Here is a 17,167-nt window from a genome sequence, read left to right on the forward strand (position 1 = left end):
ACAGACAAACTCTGAGGTCTCTCTCAGGCAAACCCTCCTATATAGCAAGCTGTAGAGATCACCCATGATCCAATGCAACTTGCCACCAGGACTTGCAGATCAGTGATTTCCTGTTATATTTTTAAATTGTTATTGATTTATCTATTCATTCTTGATTGTGCTAGGTCTTTGTTACTGCACTCAGGCTTTCTCTTGTTGCAGTGAGCAGGGGCTACTCTTCATTGTGGTACAGGGGCTTAGTTGTCCTGGGGCATGTGGGATTTTACCGAACCAGGGATTGAACCCGTGTCCCCTGCATTGGCAGGCGAACTCTTAACCACTGGACCAGCAGAGAAGCCTGCAGATAGTGATTTTTAAGAAACTTCTACTTTTCCATAAGTTCCTCCTACCTACCGTTTCAATTGCTGCAGACTGTTCTCAATCGTATTCATGATTCCAGATGATAACCCAGAGCTGTTTTGCCTGTGGTACAGTTGTGTATAATAACTGCAGGAGGGTGCCATGGGGTGGCGGGGTGAAGAGAGACAGAGGATGAGGAAGTGAAGGCAGTGAATTTGCAGAAAGTCAAGCATCTCAGTAAAACATCTGACAAGACCATCTGCTGAGAGGACTCGAGCATCAAGAGAGTTCCTAGGGAGGGGCCAGAGTTTGGGATGTGTTCGGGGCCATCCCATTTGCACTTTCAGGATGAGATCTAAATATTTAACCTTCAGCTGGAAGAGAGCCATATTCAGCACCCTGTACCCAAGGAAACAAAGCCAAGAGCATTCATGCGTGAAAATCTTTGTTTGAGAGAGAAAGACAAGGCCAATTAACATGGTGGGCCAAAAGGGCTCTCACTTTATTTCTACAGCTCTTTTCTTCCCTGGCTGACTCAACTTGGCAGTAGCTTGCCCACAACTCAAAGAAATGACTCACACACCTTCACTAGGAAAATGCTAGGGACTGTGAGGCTCCTAGCTGCCTGCCAGCTGAGCCGTGTTGCTGGCTAACCAGATCATACTCGGGGGTTAAATTTAGGGGGAAGGATATTTAGGTTCTTTTTCCCCAATCCCCCGTACAGTCACACCGGGTGTTATTGTGTGCTCTCATTCCAAATGATTCAGACTTCCTCCTTACCCAGTTCACATTGTGGCACACCCACTACGTGCCTAGCATGGAGTTCACAGATGACTCAACGTCTCCATCCACAAAGAACACCAAGTCTGGTTCTTGTATTCCAGCCTACTGAGTCATGTCGGTGCCATTTTGGGGGAATATGGCTTTGAAATAGTAGCATTCAGACTGCCTTAGCCTCGTCTCTGTTTAGGGGTGGGAGGTATAAGAAAAGGGTCTTCCCTGTCCTCCACAGTTGGCCTTTCAAAGATGGGCCTGTGGGACTCATCTCTCTAAGGCCAGGGTGGTGGTGGTAGTGGTAGTCGCTCAGTTGTGTCTGACTCTGTGACCCCCACAGACTGTAGCCCGCCAGGATCTTCTGTCCATGGGGTTCTCCAGGCAAGAATTCTGAAGTGGCAATGCCCTCCTCCAGCGGATCTTCCTAACCCAGAGATCAAACCTGGGTTTCCTGCATTGCAGGCAGATTCTTTACAATGGAGCTACAGGGAAGTCCTAAGGCCAGAGTAGTGTCTCATATTTCATTGTGTCTTAAAATTGCAACAAGATTAGAGACCTCAATCTTGTTACTGGTGCTAATCCCTTAAGGATTAAATATGTAGAATCGCATTAAAATCTTCCTAGTATTAAAAAACAGATTGCTGGGGATGACCCAGAGAGATGTTGTGGGGAGGGAGGTGGGAGGGGGGTTCATGTTTGGGAACGCATGTAAGAATTAAAGATTTTAAAATTTAAAAAATAAAAAACTAAAAAAAATTAAAAAATAAAAAAATAAAAAATAAAACAGATTGCTGTAGCTCTTAACACCAGGTTGGCCAAAAAGTTCGATCAAGTTTTTCCATAAGCTGTTACAGAAAAACCCGAACGAACTTTCTAGCCAGCGTAAACACACCCAGGAAGGGGTTCCCAGACACTGAGGAACTGAGAGTGTTTGGCAACTGACATCGGGTGGAGATCTTGGGAGGACCCAGTGTCTACCCAAACGCTGATCCTGGAGGTGGGCAGACACCATGTCTTTGCCTTTCCCTTGCCTGGGAGAGACAGCAGCCCTGCACAAACACCCAGCAGCTTGTCCAGGATTACGCAGGCCTGGCCTTTTATCCACATCAGAAGTGCTTGGATTGAATGAACTTGCAGCTCCTAAACGGAGAAGGCAATGGCAACCCACTCCAGTACTCTTGCCTGGAAAATCCCATGGATGGAGGAGCCTGGTAGGCTGCAGTCCATGGGGTCGCGAAGTGTCAGACACGACTAAGCGACTTCACTTTCACTTTTCACTTTCATGCATTGGAGAAGGAAATGGCAACCCACTCCAGTGTTCTTGCCTGGAGAATCCCAGGGACGGGGGAGCGTGGTGGGCTGCCGTCTCTGGGGTCGCACAGAGTCGGACACAACTGAAGCGACTTAGCAGCAGCAGCAGCAGCTCCTAAAGAACCTACACAATTAGCTGTAACTGCTCCTCAGAATCCGTCTGCTGATGCAGGAGACTTGGGTTTGATCCCTGGGCCAGGAAGATCCCCTGGAGGACGAAGTGGCAACCCACTCCTGTATTCTTGCCTGGGAAATGCCATGGACAGAGAAGCCTGGCAGGCTACAATCTATGGGGTCATAAAACAGTCGGACACAACTGAGCGACTAAACAACATTATTTCATTCAGCATAACATCCTCAAGGTTTGTCTTTGTCACAACATGTGTCATGATTTCCTTGCTTTTTTAAAAAAAATTTTTATTTTTACTTTATTTTGCTTTACAATACTATATTGGTTTTGCCATACATTGACATGAATCAGCCACGAGTGTACATGAGTTCCCAATCCTGAACCCCCCTCCCACCTCCCACCCCATATCATCTCTCTGGATCATCCCCGTGCATTCCTTGCTTTTTAAGACTGAATAATCTTCCACCAGATACATGTATAACATCTGGTTTATTCATTCATCTGTTGATGGACACTTTTGTTGCTTCCACCTTTTGGTGGTTGTGAATAAAGCTGTCATGAACATGGGTGTCCTTATATGATATTTCAAAAAGAAAAAAAGAATTAACAGAATACCCTGTCTAAGCCCTTTACCTCTATCGTCTTACTTAGTCCTGACTTCACCAGCTTCTCTAGGGGCCACCAGCTGCTATCATCCCTCCTGGGCACACTGGGCCCAAGTGCCCTCTCCATTCAGAAGTCTCCTCTGTGCTTCTGAATGGGTCTGCCTCCCTTGACACCTGTCCCTACGTCACCAAGAACATTTTACCCTGATCCCACAGAACATGTTGGCCGTCCCTCTGGACTGAAGTTTGTCTTTCCTTCTCCCCGCTGGCAAGGCGATCCTGTAAATAACATCTACTTGGTGCTTTTCTTAACACCATGAATCATTGTACACGTGGGCATAGCATCCTGTTTTGTAGCCTCAGACACTGATCCCTAAGAGTATTGCTCTTGCTTTTGTTTTCCTCTGTGTGCGAACCGAGGTGCTCATGCACACCTTGAATGTATGTTTTGATTTCAGTGAGTATGGGAGGGGCTTCTCAGCGCCCACCTCTGAAGGAGCATGGCATGTGCGTTTGATAAACTGTCCCTTCCCTCATGGGCGCTACTTATGCTGTATTTCCTCATACTGAGGGGCCTCTGGGAGCTTCTCTTGTTGTTCAGTTGCTAAGTCATGTTCGACTCTTTGCAGCCCCATGAACTGCAGCACGCCAGGCTTCCCTGTCCTTCACTATCTTCCTGGAGTTTGCTCAAACTCATGTCCATTGAATCTATGATGCCATCCAACCATCTCATCCTCTGTCGCCCCCTTCTCCTCTTGCTCTCCATCTTTCCCAGCATCAGGGTCTTTTCCAATGACTCAGCTCTTTGCATCAGGTATGCAAAGTATTAGAGTTTCAGCTTCAGCATCAGTCCTTCCAGTGAATATTCAGGGCTGATTTCCTCTAGGATTGACTGGTTTGATCTCCTTGTTGTCCAAGGGACTCTCAAGAGTCTCCTCCAGCACCACAGTTCAAAAACATCAGTTCTTTGGCACTCGGGCTTCTCTGCAAGTAGCCAAAGAGAAGTCTGGCTTGTCTCTCTACACACACACCCGAAATACATGCCGTCCCTCAGCATCGTCAGGGAACTGGTTCCAGGACCCTCTTGGACACCAAAATCCACGGATGCTCAAGCTCCTTATATAAAATGGCATAGTATTTGCATAGAACCTAGGCACATCCTCCTGTGTACTTTAAAATAGTGGTTCCCAACCTTTTTGTCACCAGGGACTGGTTTCTGGGAGTTGGTGATGGACAGGGAGGCCTGGCGTGCTGCGATTCATGGGGTTGCAAAGAGTCGGACACGACTGAGCAACTGAACTGAACTGAGGCCTCCCTGTCCATCACCATATCCTGGAGTTCACTCAAACTCATCCTCTGTCGTCCCCTTCTCCTCCTGCCCCCAATCCCTCCCAGCATCAGGGTCTTTTCCAATGAGTCAACTCTTCACATGAGGTGGCCAAAGTACTGGCTTTTCAGCTTTAGCATCATTCCTTCCAAAGAACACCCAGGACTGATCTCCTTTAGAATGGACTGGTTGGATCTCCTTGCAGTCAAAGGGACTCTCAAGAGTCTTCTCCAACACCACAGTTCAAAAGCATCAATTCTTCAGCGCTCAGCTTTCTTCACAGCCCAACTCTCACATCCATACATGACCACTGAAAAAACCATAGCCTTGACTAGACGGACCTTTGTTGGCAAAGTAATATCTATGCTTTTGAATATGCTATCTAGGTTGGTCATAACTTTCCTTCCAAGGAGTAAGGGTCTTTTAATCTCATGGCTGCAGTCACCATCTGCAGTGATTTTGGAGCCCAAAAATATAAAGTCTGACACTGTTTCCACTGTTTCCCCATCTATTTCCCATGAAGTGATGGGACCAGATACCATGATCTTCGTTTTCTGAATGTTGAGCTTTAAGCCAACTTTTTCACTCTCCTCTTTCACTTTCATCAAGAGGCTTTTTAGTTCCTCTTCACTTTCTCCCATAAGGGTGGTATCATCTGCATATCTGAGGTTATTGATATTTCTCCCAGCAATCTTGATTTCAGCTTATGCTTCTTCCAGCCCAGCGTTTCTCATGTTGTACTCTGCATAGAAGTTAAATAAGCAGGGTGACAATATACAGCCTTGACATACTCCTTTTCCTATTTGGAACCAGTCTGTTGTTCCATGTCCAGTTCTTCCTGACCTGCATATAGGTTTCTCAAGAGGCAGGTCAGGTGGTCTGGTATTCCCATCTCTTGAAGAATTTTCCACAGTTTATTGTGATCCACACAGTCAAAGGCTTTGGCATATTCTATAGAGCAGAAATAGATGTTTTTTCTGGAACTCTCTTGCTTTTTCGGTGATCCAGGGGATGTTGGCAATTTGATCTCTGGTTCCTCTGCCTTTTCTAAATGCAGCTTGAACATATGGGTGTTCACAGTTCACGTATTGCTGAAGCCTGGCTTGGAGAATTTTGAGCATTACTTTACTAGCATGTGAGATGAGTGCAATTGTGCGGTAGTTTGAGCATTCTTTGGCATTGCCTTTCTTTGGGAGTGGAATGAAAACTGACCTTTTCCAGTCCTGTGGCCACTGCTGAGTTTTCCAAATTTGCTGGCATATTGAGTGCAGCACTTTCACAGCATCATCTTTCAGGATTTGAAATAGCTCCACTGGAATTCCATCACCTCCACTAGCTTTGTTCGTAGTGATGTTTTCTAAGGTCCACTTGACTTCATATTCCAGGATGTCTGGCTCTAGGTGAGTGATCACACCATCGTGATTATCCGGGTCATGAAGATCTGTTTTGTACAGTTCTTCTGTGTATTCTTGCCACCTCTTCTTAATATCTTCTGTTAGGTCCATACCATTTCTGTCCTTTATCGAGCCCATCTTTGCATGAAATGTTCCCTTGGTACCTCTTATAACACCTGATAATACCGTGTAAATGCTATGCTTATGTATGGCCAATTTAAGTTTTGCTTTTTAGAACTCTGGCATTTTTTTCCCAAATATTTTCGATCTGTGTTTGGTTGAATCTGCACGTGTAGAACCCACAAATACAGGGGATGGGCTGTATACTTACATTTCTGTCTGTCTGTCTGTCTCTCTCTCTCTTAATGCTTTGGCACCCACTTAAGTAACCCTCCCAGCTCACGTTTTCTCCAAACTTTGTTGCGTCTGAAATAACCAAGTCCTCTTACCTCTCTGTCCACAGGCTGCACCTGGGAATTTGGAGCCATGGTAAACTACATCAAGAAGACATATCCCCTAACCCAGCTGGTGGTCGTGGGCTTCAGCTTGGGCGGTAACATTGTGTGTAAATACTTGGGGGAGACCCAGGCCAACCAAGAAAAGGTTCTGTGCTGCGTCAGCGTGTGCCAGGGCTACAGTGCACTGAGGTGAGTGATCCTGGCCACGTGCCCCCACCTCCTCCTGCCACTGGTCCTCCAGTTAGCTTTCATTTATTGAGATGTCCCCAGCACACCAGACACTGGCCCGTGAAGACCTGGGGAAATGCTAGGGCAGACTAAGCAGAAGTTTCTGGATCTTGGTTTCACCTTGCTTTGCTTCCACATCATATACTGGAGCGGTCCTGTCAGACCCCTTCAACCTGGGATATGCAGCTGTATTTTGGGGGTCAGATCTGTAACAGTAAGCCAAAGCTCCCTCCTCTAATAGCTGCTGTTTCCCTTTGGAGTCTCTGAGATGACTTACGTTCTTCATGTTCCAGAGTTTTGTAGGACTGTGGGTTTATGAGAACACAGGAGACTTGGCAAACCAGAGTCTGAGAGCTGGACCACCTTATGACCCCAACCTCTCCTACATGCCAGAGAGTTGAGTCTCAGATGGCATCTGGAAGGGATCTGTAGAAACCATTTAATCCGTGCCCTCACAGTCAAATAGTCATCTCTCTCAGCATCGCAGGATCACACATAAGAGATGACCTGCTGGGTAGGGGTTTACCTCTCCCCTTAGTCCCGACAGCAGAGCCCCGCAGGATGAGTCCTGGGGGACACTGTTGTCTGCTCTGACCTCCCTGCCCAGATCAGTGTTGTCCTCGATCACTCCAGAGCCACCACGCACACACATTCACACATACACACACACACACATACACATACATACACATTCATGTACACACACCCATACACATACACACTCACAAACATGCACATTCATATATACGCACCCATACACATACACACATACACTCACACACATACACACTCATATACACACACATCTCTCCACACTCTTTAAATGCATTCATATTTTTTCCTATACTCTTCATGATAATGTCTTTTATATTATAAATGGTTCATGAAGAAATCTAAAATCACACACAAAAAAATAACAAACTCCCTGCCCTGATTGATTCAATCTAATACCACAGTCCTTGTAGACAATCCTTACTTACTGCCTCGTCTGTATCTCTCGATATCGTTTAAACCTATTTTGTCATTTTCTAATGGATAAGGGGCTATTTCTAAAAATATCTATTACTGGAATTTGAAATCAACAAATCCAAAGGGCAAATGCTGGCTCAGAATTCAGACTCTGCCCAAGCCTTAAAGCTTGGCCAAAATGGAGAATTTAAATGTACCCCAAAATAGGCAGGAAACACTGCCCTGCTGGAACATTTCCTGAGTTCCAGGGGTGAGGCCTGGGTCCCAGTTATCCTCACCTGCAGTATGGGGGTGATAATAGTTGGAACCTACCCTGTGGTGCCTTGGTGAGGGTCAAATGAGTTCATGAGAATGAACTATTTGGAACAGTGCCAGGCACGTAGAAAGTTGTCAGTAACTACCAATTATCGCCATTATGCATTGTGAAATGAGAAGTGGGCTACATCAGTGGATCACAAAGACCAGTCTAGAGAACTAATCACTTGGAGGATCATGATAAAAATAAATTCATTTTCTCAGGCCCCAGCCCTGGAGATCCTGATTCATGAGTCTGGGGCATGGGGCCAGGAATCTGCTTTTGGACACATTTCACGAGTGACTCCTGAGGTGTTAGACACGTTTAGCAGTCGTAAGCCCAGGGACCTTAGTGGTCTCTCCAGCTCTATTGCAGGCTAGGTTAGTCTCCTCATCCTCCCATTGGGAATCCTCCCTTTAAATTCCCCTCTACACTCTGGTTTGAACCGGGACATGTTCCTTTGTGTTGACTTGGCTAGAAATACCCAACTCCCGATTCTCAGCCATGATGTAACCAGAGTTACCCAAAGCCCCATCCTTGCCAGTAACTGGGATCTTAAAGCAATGAGCAGAGGGCCCCGCCCCAGGATCCCGGGGAGACCAACTCTCGTCTGACTAGCGGTCCAGTTTTTGGCCAGGCTTCTAGTGTCTGTAAAAATCAGAGTCCCTTCCTAAACCAAGCGTTGTCAAGTGACTAGAACACTGACTTCGTGTTCAGAGAGCACTGGGTTTGACAGGAAGGAGAAAGTAGGACAGGCTTGTTTTCCCCGTTTTTTAACGCACAGAATCATCAATTAACAGCCTTGTTTCATTTTACTGCAACAGCGCCATCTGCTGTTGGCCACGCACACGACTCGCACAATTGAGGATCCCAGGTGTGGGTTTAAGCTAGGAAGCTAACCAACATCTGTGAGGTGCTCTATGCACCTTGCAGACGTGGTCCACACCACTTCTCCTTGAGGCCTTAGAGATCTTCATATTCATAATCATTTTCACATCAGTCATCTGCAAAGAGGAGAGAAACAGGCAACTTTATCCTCTGGAGCAAAGAGATCCAGGCTAAGATCCTACACCCTACGCACAGGAAAACTGGAGGCAGATCAAAGAGACACGGCCGTCCTGTGTGTGCTGGGGCCGCTCAGGCTCAGGTCCCCTCAACGTTTTAATGAGATCTACTCGCCAGGAGACAATGCCTTACTTTCAACCAGCGTAACCTTTTTTTTCCTGCCGAGGCTTGCGGGCAGTGAGCCTTTTCCACACTGGAATGATGGCAGCCATGCTTCCTTTACACGGAGGTGAAGCGGGGAGGGCCCATCTGCTGCTGCAGGGGCCACACAGGAGTTCATGCTTCTGGTAAATCCCTCCCCTAGTTGAGTCTCCAGAACCGCTCGTCAGTGATCCATCCTCTCCCTCTGGCTTCTCATCCCGTAACGCACCTCCCCACTAGCTAGAGCCTGTTCTAGGCTCAGAAGCCAGCCCCCGCTTGCTGTAGTTAGCAGAGTCTAGCTGCTGCTAAACTAGCTCACGCTTGATGAGGTGCTGAACCAGCAAAGGAGGATGACAGATGTCCCCAGACTACATTGTATCCAGCAGACTTAACTCGTTCCCTCAGCACAAACAGCTGCCAACTAGCCCTGGAAATGTGTGTGTTCAGACTCAACCTGACTCTCTGGTTTAATTAATCATTTAACGCTGTTAAGAAGACATGCTGCGTGCCCTGTTGTTCAGTCATGTACGACTCTTTGCAACTCCATGGACTGTAGCCCGCCAGGTTCCTCTATCCATGGGATTTTCCAGGCAAGAATACTGGAGTAGGTTGCCATTTCCTTCTCCAGGGGATATTCCTGACCCCTGGATCGAACCCACGTCTCTTATGTCTCCTGCATTGCCAGGCAGATTCATTACCACTGAACCACCTGGGAAACCCCTGATTAGAAATTGGGGCATCTTGAAAGAACTTTATTGGTTGAGATAGGTAGATATATGGATGGGTAAAGCACTTCTTGGAGCCATCCGCTTCCCAGGCTGCCATTCTCTATCTTCATGAGATGCATGCCCAGGAGCCTGCCCATCCCCCAGACCTCTTCAGCTGAGGCCAGAATTCAGACCCATTCTTAACACCACCAGTTGGCCAGCTCTCCACTCACTACATGTACCCTTGTCTGCCGAATTTCAACCACTAGCAGAAGCAATGAAACCACCGCCAAAGCTCCCAGGGCGACCTCTGTCAGGCCTGAGATGGAACTGCCTACATACCTCACCTATAGAACAATCTTGGTGTGGACATTGCTTCTCTAATTCAACCTCCTAATTTGACAGATAAGGACACGGAGGCTTGGAGAGGTGAAGTGGCCTCCGCAGAGTTTGGTGAACTACCCAGTGGGGTCAGATGGGCCATAGTTCCAAGTCTCTGTGCTAACTCATGCCCACCGGGAGGCCTGAACATCTTGTTAGACCTTCATCCCATCACCAGCCCCATTCCCTGCAGCCTGGTTCTGCCCCCTCCCTTCTCTCACTGCAGAAACATGGCATATAAATTGGAGCTTGGCTTCAGTGGGAGCTGAAGTTCCCAGTGAGGTTCTTGTTGGGCTGTGTGTACAGTGGTTCCAGACCACTGCTGATCTTTCCTCAACTCTAAGAAATAGTTGATGAGTTTCATGGTTAATGGTTAAAACTGACTTTAATCTTCAGCTCTCCTCCACAGGGTAGATAATTTTCAGGAGATCATAATCCAAAAAATTTTATATTTTCTGACTTCTTCTCTTTCCCCTTCTTCATTATGATGGAACATTTTAGATATATACAAAATAAAAATGATGGGGTATTGGACCCCTGTATATCCACTACCAGCTTCAAGCGTGCTTAACTTTTGGCTACTCTTATTTCCTCTGCACCTCATCCACACATCACTCCCCTGTAAGCTGGATTATTTTGAAGCAAATCCCAGACATTATGTCATATCATTTGTAAATATTTCACTTGGTAGCACTAAAAAGACTCTAAGAACTTTTTACTTTTAATTGGAGTGTAATTGCTTTGCAAGGTTGTGTTGGTTTCTGCCATACAGCTAAACCTGGTAGAGTCATAAGTGTACCTACGTCCCTTCCCTCTTGAACCTCCCTCCTACCACCCCTCTAGAGCACCGGATTGAGCTCCCCGGCAGCTTCCCACTAGCTCTCCGTTTTATGTGTGATCACGTATGTTTCAGCACTACTCCCTCAATTTGCCCCGCCCCTCTTCTTCCCTGCTGTGTCCACAAGCCTGTTTCGTATGTCTGCGTCTCTTATTTCTGTCTTGCAAATAGGTTCATCAGTATCATTTTTCTAGATTCCATATATATGCATTAATATACAATACTTGTTTTTCTCTTGAAGAACGTTTTCTTAAACATAATCACAATATCGTCATCACACCAAAAGATTATTAATTCTGAATATTAATGTCATCCTGTTTGTAGTCAGTGTTCAGATCTCCTTGACTGTCTCACAGAAGTTTTTTAACAGTTTCTTTGAATCAGAATCCCCATTATGTCCACACACTGCATCTATCAATTTGTCTCTTCAGTCTCTTTTAGTCTATAGGTTCCCCTCTCTTTAATTTCGTCTCAGTTTGTTGTTGGTGCTGGTATTGAAGAAGTCAGGTCTTTTTCTAAAGAGATGAAATGAATGTTTTTTGTTTTTTTTTTTTAGTAATACATTGATCTCGATTATGCTTTATTATGGAGAAGGCGATGGCACCCCACTCCAGTCCTCTTGCCTGGAAAATCCCATGGATGGAGGAGCCTGGTGGGCTGCAGTTCGTGGGGTCGCGAAGAGTCAGACACGACTGAGCAACTTCACTTTCACTTTTCACTTTCCTGCCTTGGAGAAGGAAATGGCAACCCACTCCAGTGTTCTTGCCTGGAGAATCCCAGGGATGGGGGAGCCTGGTGGGCTGCCATCTATGGGGTCACACAGAGTTGGACACGACTGAAGTGACTTAGCAGCAGCAGCAGCATGCTTTATTAAACTAATATAAAATTAAGTTCAGTCCCTTAATTTATACTCAAAAGTTATCCCTTAAATATATTGAATGATAAACCAAAGATACAAGAATCATTGTTGGCCAGTGTTCACTGAGTGAAGCATTGGTCCCAGCATCCTTATCCCAGTCCCTCCTTGAGCCCCAGGCCCCCATGAGTCCCCAGAGCCTACAGTGAGTGGTTTCTCGGGTTGGGATGAGATGGTTGGGTGGCATCACCAACTTGATGGACATGAGTTTGAGCAAGCGCCAGGAGTTAGTTATGGACAGGGAAGCCTGGCATGCTGCAGTCCATGGAGTTGCAAAGACTTGGACACAGCTGAGCGACTGGACTGAACTGAACTGAACCTTTGGGGTTATTCAACCAAGAAACCCACAGAACTGAAGCATCTTCTCATAGCCCAGGTTTATGATCAGTGCCCCCTCCCTTCCCCACGTCTGTCGTCCCTCTAATATGAAGTAATACTAACAAAAATGGTTGGAAGGTCAGCAAAGGGAGAAAGGGACGAGGGCAAGACTGTTTCTTCATTTCTAGACTATTGGCTTTCTGAGGAAGGGGCTGTTTGGGTCCAACGTCAGAGAAGGGGAACCCCCCCTGGCAGCAGGCTGCAGTTCAGAGACTGGGTGACACCCTTCTGTGACACCCTCACAGACCAAGAAGCAGGTGCCCGCAGCCCTGCCGTAGCTGGGGTCCTGCCTGAGGTGATCTGGCTCATCCTTTCTACTCATGAAGTGTTCGAGGGGCCGCCTCCAGCCCCCCGTGGGTTTATGGAGTGACCTTTTGACTTTTGAAAGCAATGTTAGTCTTCACTGTGTGCTTTAGCCCGTGTTTTATGAGCGCATCACAGGCCATTAAACCCACAAACCCTTTCACTTTTAACTTCCCACTAGCTCTTATTTTTCAACTGTGATGTTATGGGGAGTGTTTGCTATGCCAGAACTGAAGTGTGACAGCTTTTGGGAAATAACTTTCATAACTCTCTGGGTTTATATATGTATATATATATACATATATATAAATATATTTGAAAATGTTTTATTTGTATTTCTTTGATATTTTTCAATTTAATCACAGCTTCTTTTGTAAATTGTTTTGGTCATGCCATTACCAATATTTTTGCTTTTATTATTTAAATTTATTCATTTTTAATTGGAGGATAATTGCTTTACAACATCGTGTTGGCTTCTGCCATACATCAACATGATCCTTGTTTTTGTTTTTTTAATATCTATGAACCATCCTTTCTCTCAGGAGTCCTCTCTCTGGCCATCTGGGAAATGAGACTATTGTGGGCATAATGACACCCAGATTCATTCCCAGGGTGGAATCAGGCCTTGAGACCAGAAATCTGCAGAATGGAGGTTAGCAAGGACGCCATGGCAGCTGTGTTTGGGTTCACACCCAAGGGAAGAAAGCCCAGAGTGGGGAGGGCTGACTGGCAGCCTGGGAATCACCACCTTGGTGTTTGTTCACCTGACATGTGGGCAGGGAAACCTGGCCACAGAGGCGAGCAGAGGAGGCTGGCCCTGCAGTCTCCTCCCACCACACAGGTTGGTGATCTGAGCAGGGACACTTGAGCCACGCCAGCCTGGGTCACACTCAGCCATACCTGACTGCTGTGGTGGGACCTCTCTGAGTCCCTGGTCTCCTGATCTGAAAGTGGGGATATTACCTGTCTAGCGACCCCCCTGGAGAAGGAAATGGCAACCCACTCAAGTATTCTTGCCTAGAGAATCCTATGGTCGGAGAAGCCTGATGGGCTACAGTCCATAGAGTCACACAGAGTCAGACACGACTGAAGCGACTTAGCATGCATGCATGCATTGGAGAAGGAAATGGCAACCCACTCCAGTATTCTTGCCTGGAGAATCCCAGGGATGGAGGAGCCCGGTGGGCTGCCACCTATGGGGTCGCACAGAGTCGGACACAACTGAAGCGAGTTAGCAGCAGCAGCAGCAGCGACCCCCCAACCCTACATCAGAAGGCCTTGCTTTGCCGACCACACACTAGCTCTGGAGGCAAAAAGACTCAAGACCACCCCCGCAGCCATGCCTAGAGGGGGCAGAGGGCCTCGATACTTCTCCCTCCATTCCTTGCCCCTTAAATATTCTAAGACTAATCAAAAGCAAGCTCAACTTATATGATTTTCCTTTGCCTTGCAAATGGCAACAAAAGAAGTGGGTTTTTTTTTTCCCTTTCCATTTTTTAAAAATTGTGTTGAATGATTCTTTAAATTCTCTAGTGCTTTACAATTTAAAAAATTTCAAGTGCCATTTGCAGAGACGTGGATAGACCTAGAGACTGTCATACAGACTGAAGTAAGTCAGAAAGAGAAAAACAAATATCATAGAATATCACCTATTCGTAGAAATCTGGGAAAGTGGTAGAGATGACCTTATTTGCAAAGCAGAAATAGAGATACCGATGTAGAGATCCAAACTTACAGACACCAAAAGAGGAAGGGGCAGTGGGAGGAACTGGGAGATTGAAATTGACACATGCACACTACCATGTATAAAACAGATAACTAGTGAGAACCTGCTCTAATAGCACAGGAAACTCTACTCAGTGTTCTTGTGGTGACCTAAATGTGAAGGAGATCTAAAAAATTGTGCATGTGTATGTACATACAGCTGATTCACCTTGTTGTACTGCAGAAGCTAACACAACATTGTAAAGCAACTATACGCAGTAAAAACTAATTTTAAAAGTTTCACACACATGATTTCGTATAATCCCATAATAAGCCTTCCACCCATATTGCCCGTCCCCCTTCCCTCTCCCCACCGATAACCACTCGTTTATTCTGTGAGTCTGCTTTTTTTAGTTTTATTTGCTAGTTTATTGTATTCTCATATATTCCACACAAAAGTGATAAAATGAAGCGTTTTTAGGTTTAGCCACGCACTTAGCTGCTCCATACACCCCGTCCCTACGCACAGTCCTGTTATTAAGCCAGAAGAACTTGCTTGCAGGGTAGAAAGCTGAGGAGAGAAGCTGTTCAAATGACAATCAAAGCAGGCCCTGTGACAAAGACCTAAGAGATGGAAGAGGGGTGAGGAGTGTCGCCGGCAGAGCCCGTGGCCCCGGAGACCACTTGGGCTGGGGCCTCTCGCTGAGCAGCGTTCATTCACTTAGTGTTCGGGCGGCTCTGCCCTTAGTCTAAGGACCACGAGCTCAAGCCCAGGTTCCCGCCAAGGGAGCCAGCCCCCTCCAGGGGCAGGAGCTCTGCCTCCTGCCCCCGGCAGCCCCAGCCTCTCACTCTTCCCTTGTGGCTCTTCCAGGGCCCAGGAGACCTTCATGCAGTGGGACCAGTGCCGGCGCTTCTACAACTTCCTCATGGCCGACAACATGAAGAAGATCATTCTCTCGCACCGGTGAGGCAACTTCCCCTCCCTCGGGAGACAGACAGTACCTTTGTGGGGTTTTTTTTTTTGGCTGCAGCAGGTCTTCATTGCAGCCTGCAGGATCTTTAGTTGCAGCATTTGGGATCTAGTTCCTTGACCAGGGAATCGAACCCCAGGCCCCCTGCATTGGGAACGTGGAATCTTAGCCACTGGACCACCAGGGAAGTTCCCCAGACAGTGCCTTTCTGAGCTTATTTCACTAAACACCAAAATTCCTCTTTCTCTAGGGGAAAAAAAAAAAGAAGGCAGGGTTGGTACAGATTCTCTGCTGGCTGCTTCGTGATTTGGTTAGAAACAAATTCGTCCCAAGCTCCCGAATTAACCATGGAAGCTCCATATTTTTCAAAAATTCAAGAAGGAAGAGAAACCATTTCCATACCATTCTTTCCCAAATGAGAGCCATCCTGGGAGTTCCCTGATGGTCCAGTGGTTAAGCCATCGAGCTTCCGATGCTGGGGACACAGTTCAATCCCCGGTCAGGGAGCTAAGATTCCACATGTAGCCCCCCAATTTTTTTTAATTTTTAATTTTAAAAAAGCAAAGTTAATTATTTTAAAAAATGAGGGCCATCCTGAGGGTGGCTTGTCACTGTGGAGGAATGTTTCTCTTTAGGAGGCTTTTGTGCTTGGGGGAACCCAGAATCGTTCTCTGCTGGCTCTGGGGTTCTGATCAAGCAGCAGTGGGATGGGGATCCCACCACTGGGGCCAAGCATGGTGCCCACATTCTCCACACCCTGCCTGCCCATCTCCTGCTCAGAGTGCTTTGATGTGTTAGACCCTGACAAGTGCTAAGAGCAGCCCCTGGCTGGCAGTAGCACTCAAGGAATATTAGTGATGATTTCATCACTTTGACTATCCTTATCCATATGGGTTCTCCCCCTTCCCCCACATGCCTCCCTCCCCCTCCAGCTGGAGTGGGCCACTCAGAGACCTCCCGTGCCCCCAGGCCTCTCCCGACCCTCTTCCCATCACCTCTGCTTGTCCAAACCAGCGCACACCTTTGAGGTCCATCTCTGGTCTCTGCCTCCGTGGAGCCGGCTCCTTCCCACTAGTTGTTTTTCTGTTGTTTCTCCCCCAGTGTGAATCCTGCACCCATGAACCAAACAGGAAAGCACGGGAGGGCTCGGGCATGTTTTGATTCGCTCAGAGCCTGGTACACAAATGGGCACTCAAAGAGTACCATCTTAGGGGGGTTCTGAGGCCATCCTAGGAAAAGCAATCTGTCTGAATGATCAGTTTCTTATTCTCTATTTCTCAGCAGTTAAAAGAAAATGCTGTGCTGTCCAGCCAGCCAGGCACCCCATTGGGCTTTCTGTGGGTGGGGTTCCCATGGCGCCTGGGCTGGGGTAGCACTTACAGGCCCCTGGGCAGCCAGGCAGCCAGGTGTGTCCCCAGGCTGTGGTGTTGGGTGGGCGGGGACCCACAGACACGCACGTGCCCCAGGCTGGCCTTCCGCTCAGCTCTTGGTGTGTGAGCATCAGTTGTGTGCCAGGCTCTGAGTCAGGTGTGGCTCGGCTGAGGTTTGGGTGGGTCCGGGGGTTTGCTGAGGATCCACAAGGGGTGAAAGCAGGCCATCAGACCCCAAGTCCAAGGCCTCTGTCTGGCTTCCCACACCTCTGGGGTGGAAGGTGAGCTCCTCCCAGGGAACGTTTGTTTTGCAGCCAGGCCCAGTCTTGCCATTAATTAATGAGTCCAGAAAGGCCATCATGTAATTCTTAACAAATTGGGAGAGTCCTTTGGATGTGCTCTCAGTGTATTTAAATTTTTTTTTAAACTTACCACAGAAAGTCAAACATCTCGAAATTTTCAGGACCCTTCATTAGAATTTTTGTTCTCCCCACCAGCATCATCTTTCCTTTCTCAAAATTTTTTCCTAGTTTTATCAGAACACACTTTAAATTGGGAATTCT

At 47.0% G+C, this 17,167-nt stretch overlaps 1 protein-coding gene across 1 annotated transcript in view; it reads left to right on the forward strand.

Annotated features, from left to right (window-relative positions):
- The window catches only part of ABHD2 (abhydrolase domain containing 2, acylglycerol lipase), a 110,325-nt gene that overhangs the window by 80,045 nt on the left and 13,113 nt on the right, over positions 1-17,167 (forward strand). Inside the window, exons 6-7 of the mRNA XM_069560285.1 lie at positions 6,344-6,527; positions 15,135-15,227. Coding sequence (XP_069416386.1) covers positions 6,344-6,527; positions 15,135-15,227 — 277 coding nt within the window. The remainder of the gene's footprint in view (positions 1-6,343; positions 6,528-15,134; positions 15,228-17,167) is intronic.

This window comes from Ovis canadensis, chromosome 18 (assembly GCF_042477335.2).
Source record: "Ovis canadensis isolate MfBH-ARS-UI-01 breed Bighorn chromosome 18, ARS-UI_OviCan_v2, whole genome shotgun sequence".
Lineage (NCBI taxonomy): Eukaryota > Metazoa > Chordata > Mammalia > Artiodactyla > Bovidae > Ovis > Ovis canadensis.